The sequence below is a fragment of the Hesperophylax consimilis genome, chromosome 27 (genome assembly GCF_061612785.1).
Source record: "Hesperophylax consimilis isolate HC1 chromosome 27, BYU_Hcon_1.0, whole genome shotgun sequence".
Classification (NCBI taxonomy): domain Eukaryota; kingdom Metazoa; phylum Arthropoda; class Insecta; order Trichoptera; family Limnephilidae; genus Hesperophylax; species Hesperophylax consimilis.
Genome location: NC_142862.1, coordinates 19,149,601 through 19,162,107, shown reverse-complemented (window position 1 = coordinate 19,162,107; position 12,507 = coordinate 19,149,601). Strand labels below are relative to the sequence as shown.

Here is a 12,507-nt window from a genome sequence, read left to right as displayed (position 1 = left end):
AGGCACGTGTATTATTTATTTATTTTATTTATAGGGCGGAGACGGTTTACATTTAGTTCCCGTGAGCAATTAGGCCATAGACCCATTGTGCTATTTCCCATTTTACCTCATTACAGCGCCCTTGAGGTGATTTCTCACGAAAACGGCGCTATATAAATTAGCCAAATATTATTCCTTTAACAGTCACCCGGTTCACGAAGTTCACCAGAGTTGTCATTTTATATGTGGCCATGTCTTCTGGTTCCACGATCTGTCTTCCTAAGACTCATCTCTCCTCTCCAATCCCCCTTCGTTCCCTGAAGGCCCCACGAGGGAAGCGAACCTCATCTCTACTCTCCACACCCCTTTGGTCCCCTGAAGGCCCTAGAAGGGAAGAGTTCACGGAGTGAGAGATTTTTTCAAGTTCTGTTATTATTTCAGTTCTGGCAAGCGATTAGCCTATAATGATATAATAACATAACTTTATTGGACTTTCACAGAGCCCGGAAATGAACGTTGAAATCTGATGAATTGTTCAAATTCTCCGAAACAACCCGTCCTAAGAGTATCTATCACTCTGTTCAGAGGCGGTTCCTTGGTTTCAGCATTGCACTGCTTGTCTTCAGTCTACACATAACTTACAACGATATCTGTGCCCCAGTCATCCATGTACGAAAGTGCGCTCCAGTAACCCAATGCGCCTGGAATGGATTCGTTTAGGAATACTAATTTACAATGTTAGCGCTACAACATTCACGCCTTTGTACTCGTGCGCGGTGAATTTAAACGGTTTCGCGAGATTTATCTGATTCAGATTTTCAACTGACGGAGCATTATTATTTATTCAATTATTTTGTATGTAACTTAGTTGAGTGAATGAATTCCAGTACCCATATTCATTAATTTGCTACACCTATATTACATAATAGGTACATTTTAAAAGTGAAATGCACTGGTGGCAATTTCAGTCACGAGCCGCCTGTGCTCTGATCTATCCTCTTTTTATTACACTTCGGGGTGACCGTTTCGCAGTGCGCGTGACCTACACCTACGTAGCGTGTAGATATTGCAACGAATTATTATTGACAATGTCATGTTACGGATTAAACTAGAATTGATAAAGAGTGATTAATTGATAGCGTGCTCACTGTATACCCTACTTACGTACAGATATACATTATCTGACACTGTGCTTCTCAAAGTCGAGACCACGGCCCTATGAGTAGCCTAAAATTTCTGCCAGCAACACACATATTAAATATATTATATTTTTGGAGAATGTGGTAAGGAGACGAGTGAGAGGAGGTTAGGCGCTCACAGCGTTTATTGAGTCAGTGTAGTTGTGAGAGATGACTCCAGACCGATGCTCACGCAGTTGGTGGACTTGATCGGTGGCGAAATCCCCGGGCCGAAGATCGACACCGCGTCGGTGGATGAAGTCAGCGGCAAATCCTCCAGGTCGATGGTCAACACCATATGAAGCGGAGATGAACGGATTGGAGTGGTCGAGGCGATGAAGTCGGTAGCTCGACAGGAATTTCGATTATCTGTGCGGTACGTTAGTCCTGCATGAAATCTGATTCAATCAACTCAAATATACTTTGAATTTAAGTGTCACTATCAAAATGTGAACTGATTGTGTGAAGAATTTAAATAAGCGATGAAGTTTGTACCTATACTATAATATTTTAACACATTTTCAAAATTGGAATAGATTGGTCAAAATTTAACACTACCCCGTGATGTTTCACGCCGTTTTGCATTTCGTCTGTCTATAAATTTGTTTTAAAGAAAGAAAAGAAACCATTTTTTGGGCAGCCTTGCTTTTCTCAAGAGGTGTAAAGAAGAATCGATTGTACCAGTACACATCCAAATAAAAAGACACATCACATCCCGGAAAGCAGATAGAGTATTCCAAAGAGCGGAGGCTGCACTATTAAGGGAGAGGATCCACAATGTGCGAGGCGAGCTGGATGGAGTATCTCGGGACCTTTTCGCTCTACATCTGCACCTAAGTGCAACCCTTACCGAAGAAGCCTGGAGAAAAGTTGACAACATGACTTACCAACAAGCAGTAAGATCTAAGCAGTCAACAGATGCGAGACAGAAACAAAAGTTTGAAAGGCTCAACCGAGACAAAAAAGGTGATCGAAAACAACTCGATCAAAATAAAGTTGTCATCAACATTTCGACCCTTGCGTTGAGCCCAGACGCAACTTCTGTACTGGCAAAGGGGATGAATTTTGCAGTGGCCCCCAAAAAGATACCTGTGGAATCCATCGTATGTGGTGTAGAGACTGCACTACATACAATGATGAAAGTACACAAAATGTCAGAGGTGCAAGCAGAGGACATCCGGCAAGAGACTTGCCATATTTTCTCCCAAAAATACATAAAAAGGAAATCCCAATGAGACCGATTGTCAGCGCTATTGGCGCTCCTACATACAAACTTTCCCAATACCTCTCAAGATTACTGCAGATGCAAACTGGTAAAACTGAATCGTGGATTAAGGATTCAACAGATCTGATAAGTAAGCTCAAGAAAGTTAAGACTGAGGAAGGAGATATTCTGGTCAGCTTTGACGTCGTGTCACTTTTCACAAATGTGCCTCTAGAAGACTCCATGACAATGCTCAGGGAGATATATGAGGAAGACATTTGCAAACTTTTTGAACACTGCCTCAAAACGGGACACTTTGCATTTCAGGGTGAACTATTTGAGCAATTGGAGGGAGTTGCGATGGGCAGTCCGTTATTGCCAGTACTAGCCAACTTTTTTATGGAGAAGTTTGAAGAAGTGGCACTCGACACAGCTTCGGCTGTCCCTAAAGTATGGTGGCGCTACGTCGACGATGTCTTCGCCATTTGGCCTCATGGAACGGAGAAACTAAACGAATTCCTGGACCATCTTAATTCTCTCCACAGCAAAATTAAATTCACAATGGAACTGGAAAACGAAGATAAAATCCTGCCCTTTCTAGATGTGGAGGTGATGCGGAAACACGATGGTAGCCTAGGGCATACTGTATATAGGAAACCAACCCATACGAATCGGTACTTACACGCTGATTCGCACCACCACCCAGCGCAGAAGAGAGGACTTATCCATACATTGGTGACCCGAGCGACCAGAATATGCGAAGAACATAAAATCGGAGCGGAACTTACGAAGCTGACCGATGCACTGGAGCGTAACGGCTACCCAGCAAGTCAGACAAGGCAAATCATAAGAGCCAAATCTGCACCAAACGAAGACAGAGTTGAACAAGAGTCGAAAGGCTGTGCCTTCCTGCCTTATGTGCACAATGTGACAGACAAAATTGCCAAGCTTTTGAGAAAGGAAAATATCAAGACTGTCTTCGGAACAACAACAAAGATACAGGACTTACTGAGGTCTGCAAAGACTAAGTTTCCTCTGGAAACAGATGGAGTGTATAAACTCAGCTGTTCCGGATGTGACAAGGTCTATGTAGGCCAGACAGAGCGGACTATCTCCAAAAGAATTTCGGAACACTTCAGAGCTTGTAAACTCGGCCACCCTGACAAATCGGCAATTGCCGAGCATTTGATTGACACCGGGCATTACTTTGGATTTGTTCCTGAAATCCTGGGGAGACCGAAAACTTATAGAGCACGGCTGATTACGGAGGCCATTGAAATTCATAAAAATCCCGTAAACATTAATAGAGACGATGGAGCTAAGCTTAATAGTTCTTGGTATCCGGTAATTGACGGATACACCAGAGCTAAACGAAGAAAACCACAAATAAAAAAATGATACGTTAATGTTAGCTCAGAGGGTTGGAGCTGGCAACACGGTATCACAACCTCATACTTAAGCTCACATTTTAACACAACCTCAAATAAGACATCTGCCCTGATGATGGACACTGCAATGCTGTCCCAAACGTTGGCTAAAGAAGGAGTTAGCGCAACACGGCATAATACCCCAAAAACAAATAACAAAAAAAAAAAAGGTTCAGTAAATACTTTTTTTTAACAAATGTGAAATCGTTTCTTTGGAAAATTGTATAATTCCTTATTAGAAATTAAAGGTATTTAACTATTTACAAATCTTATGATTCCAGATAAAATGTAGAGTTTCATTTATTAAATAAGAGAAAATTAGAAATATACTTTTTTTGGATGCGAGGTAAAGAGCAACGCGAGGTTACTGTTCACAGAACTACTAATGGTATTTATATTACTAAAATCGGATGCTCTCGTCAATTGAGGTAAGCGAAAGTCAAGCAAAAAATTAGCTCTTCTCGTTGTCAGAACTCCTCGATTGACTCCAATTTTTTGCTTAACGGCACAAATTTCTACGCTTATACTCACCTAAACCCTTCAGAATAAAAACATTGTTTTTAATATCTTAAACGATGTTTGGAATAAATTCGGTTTAGGGGAGTCACTCGAATAACCGACATTGAACTTGATTTAGACTAATTTAGGGCTGGGGAATCCGAATAGTTGTTAGTTTGATTGTTTTTAATTCATAATTCATAGTTGAAATAATATATAAAACATGGTTTCTATGTATCGCGTACAAAATTTCAAGACCCTATAACTCAGTTAATAGTGCCGACCCCCACCTAATTATTACAGATTCGGATTCCCCAGCCCTAAATTAGTCTAAATCAAGTTCAATTTCGGTTATTCGAGTGACTCCCCTAAACCGAATTTTACCCCGATGTTTAATGACTATACCTGAACATTCAGGTTCTTTCCCATCTTTTCTGACTCCCCAATTCCCTCAGCCTCATGACTCTTCCCGAAAATGGGGATACCATGGTGTTATTTATTGACTCCGGCTAGTTGAAATTATCACAAAAAACCATCATCAGTTCAAAAATACTGTTGATAGAAAGATTTTGCACCGTGAAAAAGTTTGCAAAGCACTGGTCTGACACCAACTAAACCAATAAATTAAAAAGCATACAAAGATACTAGTATTTTAGTATTAATACTAATTATAAATGAATCAATTACTTTCACGACAGTTACTAAGCCTTATTCTAACAATTGACATCACAACGTCAGACTGTAATTTCCCAACAATTGAATAATTTAAAAAAACTAAAACGTCTTCGACCAACAAAACTTTAATGGTACACAAGCCCAGAAACTCTGGAAGTCAAGAACCCATACCATTACTCCATTGAGACCATCACCAAAGCGTAGTAGATAGTCTAAGTCGAAATGGCATTATACTAGTGCCAGCGAGAGATTGTACGTGACGTCACCGTTCTAGTATCTTCTGTCTTTTTCGTTTTCAAACAGAACGCTTGTGAAGGAAGAGAATGAATGTCGGTAAAGTCCGCTCTGGGCTAGCTCTCGCTGGGGCTAGTAACGTGTTTAGTAACTAGATTTGAATAGCCAGGTTCATCCCAACCTTTCTCCTCCCATCTCCTTACTCTCATCTAACCATCGTTACTATGAGAGTCAATCATTAGAAACATCTTCAAACAAAAATACACAATGTATGAACAAACACATCACCCTTACAACGATTAGTAAGTTGATCTCAACAAGTTGGTTTAATTGAAGTTGATTGCTTAATAGATAGATGTAGACACATTCCAGTTAGTTCTTCAGAGAACTAATTCAATGCAGAAGTAACAAAAAAGATTCACTGCTGAAGGGCCCACAGTAGAGGTGAGGCGTATTTATCGTACCCAGTAAAAGTACCGGGTATTTCCATGCGATACTTTGTGCTTGTGACAGATCTCTAAAATACCTGGTTCCAAAATACTCATGAGTATTTTATACCGGGACTAAATATTTTTAATAGGTACTTTTACCGGGTATTTTCGGTAGGTATTTTTGACAAGTATTTTTAATAGGTATTTTAGATGGGTATTTTTAGTAGGTATTTTTGATGGGTATTTTCAGTAGGTATTTTTGATGGATATTTTTAGTAGGTATTTTTGATGGGTATTTCTAGTAGGTATTTCTGATAGGTGTTTTCGATGAGTATTATTGTTGGGTATTTTTTAGTAGGTATTTTCTTGATCGGTAGTATTTGCGACTGGTATTTGATCTGATATTTAGGGACGGGAAAAATGTGGGGAATTTTTTCGAAAGGGAATTTCGTAGCTACCCCCCCCCCCCCCATGGATTTTGAAAAATTATTGTGGAGAATTACATATTTTCAAATATTTCGAGGGGAGTATTCATTTTGAAATTTCTTTGTGGGGAATATTGTTTTTCAGAAATTCCGTAACAACCCCCCCCCCACGGATTTCGAATAATAAAACGGGGAATCAAGCTCCCGTAGAATATTTGTGGGGAATATGTGGGCAGAATTTATGCGAGTTCATTAGAATTACTTATTCTGAATCAATACTTTTGAGTATTTTGTCACCGGTTTTTTTTTGTATCTGTACTCATTGTACCCAGTAACGAAAAGTACTCATAGGACCCACCTCTAGCCCACAGTAACATGACTTTTGATTGAAACATTTAGTCGACAATAACAAAAAGCAAAAACTTACCAACTAGCTAACCAACAAACCGTTTCTCCAGCGGGGTAGGCAGAGAGGATGGACTGCCAAACAACTCTGTTTGGGCACACGATCCTTGCTTCATTCACAATAATATGCATTCATGCATACCCCTCTTTTCCTCAGTCTTGATCTAGTGGCGGCTTGTAGCACTAAAGGTTAAAGGACACTAACTTATACCAACCTGCTGGAATGATCGGTATGTAAACTGTTAACTAAAGTGGCGCCATCTCACCGAAGAGTTTAAGAGGCATTGGCTAACGCCGTTCATGTTTTGCAGAAATTTCAATACTATGGTCAACATTCGGCACGTATAGATAATTGATCATCGTTGAATAGCTCATTGGGACCATGAGCGATATGGAATTCGCTCGCACCACGTGATTTATGATAAGAACAAAAATTCGATCTGGTCGAATTTAACAATACTTTTATAGTATTACATTTAATACTGCTGTTTGCTTTGATTTTCGATTGATAGTTATTATTTTTAGATTGACCAAAATTTTGGGTGTGCGTTGCTCCAACGCTCCTTAGCGCTAGCCGCCACTGCTCTTGACATGACCGACTGGAGTATTTAATTCACTTGGTTGTGCCATGTTTTTGATATATGAAGAAGTCATTAAATTGTAATTATAGCAGAATTATGATCACAATCAAAGAAATTTTCAAGATAAAATGTAAACAGCGCTAACCAAATGCAAACACTCCATTACTTTAATGTATTTTCGGATATAAAGATAAAATGATTAAAAAAATACATTTTAGGATGGTGATAATCACATGATTTTCTTCTTTACTTCATTATAAGAAGTAACAAATAACTACATACTAATACAACTTTTGGGCAAAAAAGCTTCTTATATCATAGTATTAAACTCTACAGTAAAATACCGCTCGCACTCAAAAACCTCAACATTATAACATTTAAATCTCAAATAAAAAGCTGGATACTTAATATAGGGAAATCTGAAATAGAAAATATACTGATATCAAACACAGACTAAAACCGAATCTACTAAACTGAACTATACAAAAAAACACTATCTTACTTTTTTTTATTGTTTGTTTTTGGGGTGTTATGCCGTGTTGCGCTAACTCCTTCTTTAGCCGACGTTTCGGACAGCGTTGCAGTGTCCATCATCAGGGCAGATCCGGTAGATCCGAAGATGTGATTCGGATTCGGATCTACCGGATCTGCCCTGATGATGGACACTGCAACGCTGTCCGAAACGTTGGCTAAAGAAGGAGTTAGCGCAACACGGCATAACACCCCAAAAACAAACAATAAAAATGCTTTTGGCCGTGAGAATCTAAAAACTTACTATCTTACTTATTTTAAAATTACTTAAAAAAAAAAAAAATTATACTACATGGTTTATAATTAAATTCATATGTTACTTTGTTGTAATATTAATTTCTTATAATTAAATTATAGTATGTAAATGACATCCTCAGCACGGGAGATCCCAGTCAGGATATCATTATCTCTATATATTACTAAGAAAGAAGACAATAAAGACAATAAATCATAAATCACAATTTAGAGTCCCAACTGTTCCCAAACGTCGGGAACCAGTGAGAAGGAGATGTGGAAGAGGAAGGTGGTGGAGTACCTAACTATTCAGATCTGGTCACCAAACATGGCTATAGCCATTTCAAGCAACGTTTCAATTCTGAATGGTGGTTTTACACCTGGAAGATACCGAGAGTATCTTCCACTCTGGAACGTGATGCAAGTATACTAAACATGTTATTTTTAAATAATAAATTGTGAAATGGGTCATTTCCCTGAGCAAGTCAAAAATCAATATTTTGTGGTCCAAAAATCATTTATTTTGTGGTAATCACTTCAGTGGACCACAAAATATTGATTACTTCAGAAAAATTTAATGATTTCAAATGAAACTTTAAACTTACATAGTTATTTAGTAATGCCAGACAACTTAAAGCCACTTAAATGCCAATAATATAGGAAATATTTGAACTAACTCTAAACCTCTCTCCTTTGGAAGTCCTTTGGAAAGAAATGACCTCATTTGCTTCTTCAAAATTATAAATGGTATTATTGATTCACCTACTCTACTGCAACTCATTCCCTTCAATATCCCCTCGCAAAGACTCAGAAATAATGAACTGCTCTTCCTCAACCATCATTCGACAAATTATGGATATTATTCACCATTGTCCAGAATGTGTAGACTGGTCAACTCAAGTCAAAACCTTAACTTTTTTGGGATAAGTCTGAATGATTTTTGCCAGTCGCTAAACAAGTGACGGAATATTATAAGTGTCCTGTGGTCCTGACCCACGGCGTATTCTTGACTTGATTCGACTTGTCACTTTATTTTCTTATATTATATCTACCATATGTCTTTGCTTTCATGTACCTTTGTTTACTCCTGTATTTTTCATTTTACTTTATTCGTGTTATTATTTTGTAATTTGGACGATGTCCGTTAATAAATAAACATGAAAACACGCACGAACACATTCGGAAAAATGACCCAAATTAAACAAATTCATCAAATAAAATTTACTGGCGCACTCTGTGATTTGAACCAGCGTACTTCGGCTTCCTTGTCGAGAGCCTCACCCCTTATGTACGGAGGCTGTCAGTGTTTGGTCCACATACTATAAAGATGTGAATGTACTGGATTCGGTTTAGTGAAGACCACACTTCCGGGGAGAGATTTATAGGTAAAGTGACTAATAGATATTCTATGATGGAGTTCTGATATCAATCCTGAGGCACAGAACTGACGGGGGATGAATTACTGTAGAAATTAAATCCCTGAGATGATGATGTGGTAAAACCATGTTTGATCTTTTACAAATGAATGCAAGGAAAGCAAAGCTGATGTTGTAATAGTTTGGGCATGTAGAGCTGTTGGAGGGTAACATCAAAACACAGAGCCAAAGTGAATTAGAAGAAGAAGTCAGGGACGCTCGAGGAAGACATGGCACAATCAAGTGAATGAAATACTTGAGTCAATACAACACAGGTAGAATATTCAATATCATACTGACCGCGGCGTACTGATCACTGTTTACTGTATGCATTACACATTTTTACTATAGAGTGATAAAGATTTAATGCATAGTTTGAATTTTCCCAGTTATATGACATGGTCTATGGCCAGACTAAAATTTTGAGAAAAAATTTATTAAAAAACAGACTTTGAGGAAAACCTCAGAGTCTGCACTCGTGTTAACACAAATAAATAAAATAACAGTAACTGCTATCCATTACTTTCATGAATATACAACATTTGGATGTTTATATCAATGGTTCACACTTTACACAAACACACAATATTTACTTTGTTTTTGTTGTAAAATAATTGACAATGGATAAAGGGATAGAAAAATGTTTAGAATACCACTCTCATTTCAGAACTATGCATTTTCAAGATCCATACGTTTTATCCTTGGGTTGTTTATGTTTCATAAACAAATTCTGTATTTAAAAAAAAAAACAAACCTGTATAAGATGCTGAGCTGTAAGAATCGGCAGATGAAGCCGACAGAGACCTGCTCCTGTATCGTGCCGCCTTTTTGAGAGCCCCAGACTTGTCCATCTTGTTCCTCCCGGCGAAAGCAGCGGACCCGTCCATACCCTTGACGGCGGAGCCCGGGTCCGTCACCGGGGAGTCACAGACCGCAGCCAGATTGTTGGCCGTTTTCTCCCCCAAACCCACTTCAGCAGCCTCGGCCATGATATAATGATAAGAGCCGCACGAAAACACTAAACAATCGAGTTATTTTTAGATTCTAACACTTCACAAAAGCGCCGGAAAGCGATCTCAAACATTGACAATTGCACAATCTGATTGATTGATCGAAGGATTTCAGCGTTATTATGAATGTATAAACCCGTTATGTATTCACAAACCCGGTTCGCTGTCAGCGTAACAATAATCAAATGTATAAAAACATGTAATCGTGGGAATTATTATTGAAATTACAACGCTATAAGTTGAAAAGGCAAAATGCAGATCGATCCAGTGTTATGGTCTTCTTTGCTCGCGACGAAATGTCAATTTTAGTTACGAAACACGACTACAGAGTACAGAGTACCCAGAGTACCATCAGAGTACTCAACGCAGTGACGCAGGGTAAAGACTAGAGATGTCGGTGTTCCTGTACCGGTGACTTTGCTGTCACTGGATTGAACGATATTATTTTTCCGAGGATGATATGAGGAGCTCAGTATCAAAGTGGGACATAAGCCATTTCGATTATTTTGCAGTAGAGTGAGTTTTTTGTTTCGAATATGTAGGTATGAAATATCTGAATTTTTTTTTACCTGCATAATCCTTGAGCGTAAAGAATCACAAGCCATAAATAAAATTATACAATTTAATACTCTAACTAATTTATTTTTCAATTTAAAAATGCTTATGTCCGCTTTTGATACCAAAACCAGCAATTGTTCGTTTTTGAAACACATAAACCTGTGAGTGTCCATTTTTGAAACAAAGTCTTACAAAGGTCCAAGGTCCATAATATGAAATAAAAGGCTGTTCAAGTTCATTTTTAACAAGTATATTTTTCACGAATAACATAATAACAAAATGGTTACAAACAAAAATACTCACTTGGTAATAGTAAGCCAACTCCTTTACACATACAAAATAAAGGGCATAATCTCAATTTTTTAGAGCTGTTGGAAATTAACGAAAATTCTAATAATCTGAAAGATAGTTTCGCTCGCCACACGTAGATATATTTAAACCGAGTTCAAATATTAGAGACCATACATAAAAATACTTTATTATACTGGAAAAAGAAACCCCTGAGTCATCATTTGGGTATAATTCACTTAACGAACTTTGGTGAAATTTAAACAATGCGGTAATTGGGGAAACTTAAAAGGGGAATAACCATTAATAATTTCTGATATTTTACTAGGAAATCAATAAGAGCATAGGAAAAGAAGCAATAAATTTTCATTATGAGTACCTATTAAGAAATAATATAAACATATCGTCTGTAAGTAAGTGTCCTGAAGTTGGTAATGCTTTCAGAAGGCAAAACTGCTCTCACGCGATGTTTTTTATAAAATAAATAATAATACATTTGAACATTGAAATTAAATACAAATTTAAATAGAGTTTTACAAATGAAACAATAACATAACAATAAGAAAACAACATTAAAATAGAAATTCCTCAACGCCTATACAAGGGCGGATCCAGCTTTGGCGCCAGGGGGGGGTCACGTAGTCGTGGTCAAGTTTTTTTTTTTTTTTTTTAAAGAAAGACAAACATTCCCGGGTTACGAATAACCCAACAATAACTCCTACCACCACCACAGAAAGCCGAAAATGCTTGCTTGTGTTGTGATGGAGGACTTAGGTCCGGTCAGTTACAGTTACAAGAAGTTATAATTTAATTTTGATAATAATATATACAAGTAAAAAGTAGGTATTGTTGCCTGTTGGATATGGTAACACTAGGTATATCATTAAGATTGTCTTTTGCTCCGCAAGCCCGGGCGGCGTAGGCTCGTGTAATGTCAATTGTCAACCAATACAGTACAGATTACAATTATTAATCGTGTTCTTATTTCACCACAATATAACATGGTGTCAGGTGTGTCTTCAACATAGTATTGTGTGTAGGAATCTTGCAACTTTTTGAATTTCCTTTTCCTCGTTGTAGTTATTCGCCATCATATATAAAAGAAATGATTGCTTAAAACGTTTCCACTCGCCAACCATATCCGTAGCATTCTGCATTTGCAGAATTTGACTCGACATTATTATTGTAACACTTTGCTTGTCACGACAAAATAGACAAATAATAACAGCTTGTTGACCGTTATTTCTTTGCTTCCTGGTAAAGAATTTGAATCGTTCCACTGTAATATTCACTGTAGGTATGAAGTGTCTATCCAGTCTATCGAAGAGTAGAATAATGCCTTCCAGCGTGCTCTTCTCAATAGTGAGGCCGAATGAATTAAAAATTTGAACTCCTTTAGGACCAATCGTGTGCAGCAAATGTTATTAATAAATG

General features: G+C 37.8%; 1 protein-coding gene across 1 annotated transcript in view; it reads right to left on the bottom strand.

Moving 5' to 3' along the window:
- Positions 1-10,505, bottom strand: part of LOC149410710 (adenosylhomocysteinase-like 1) — a 136,073-nt gene extending 125,568 nt beyond the window's left edge. Inside the window, exon 1 of the mRNA XM_089648146.1 lies at positions 9,972-10,505. Coding sequence (XP_089504272.1) covers positions 9,972-10,206 — 235 coding nt within the window. The 5' untranslated portion in view covers positions 10,207-10,505. The remainder of the gene's footprint in view (positions 1-9,971) is intronic.
- Between the last annotated feature and the right edge of the window lie 2,002 nt (positions 10,506-12,507).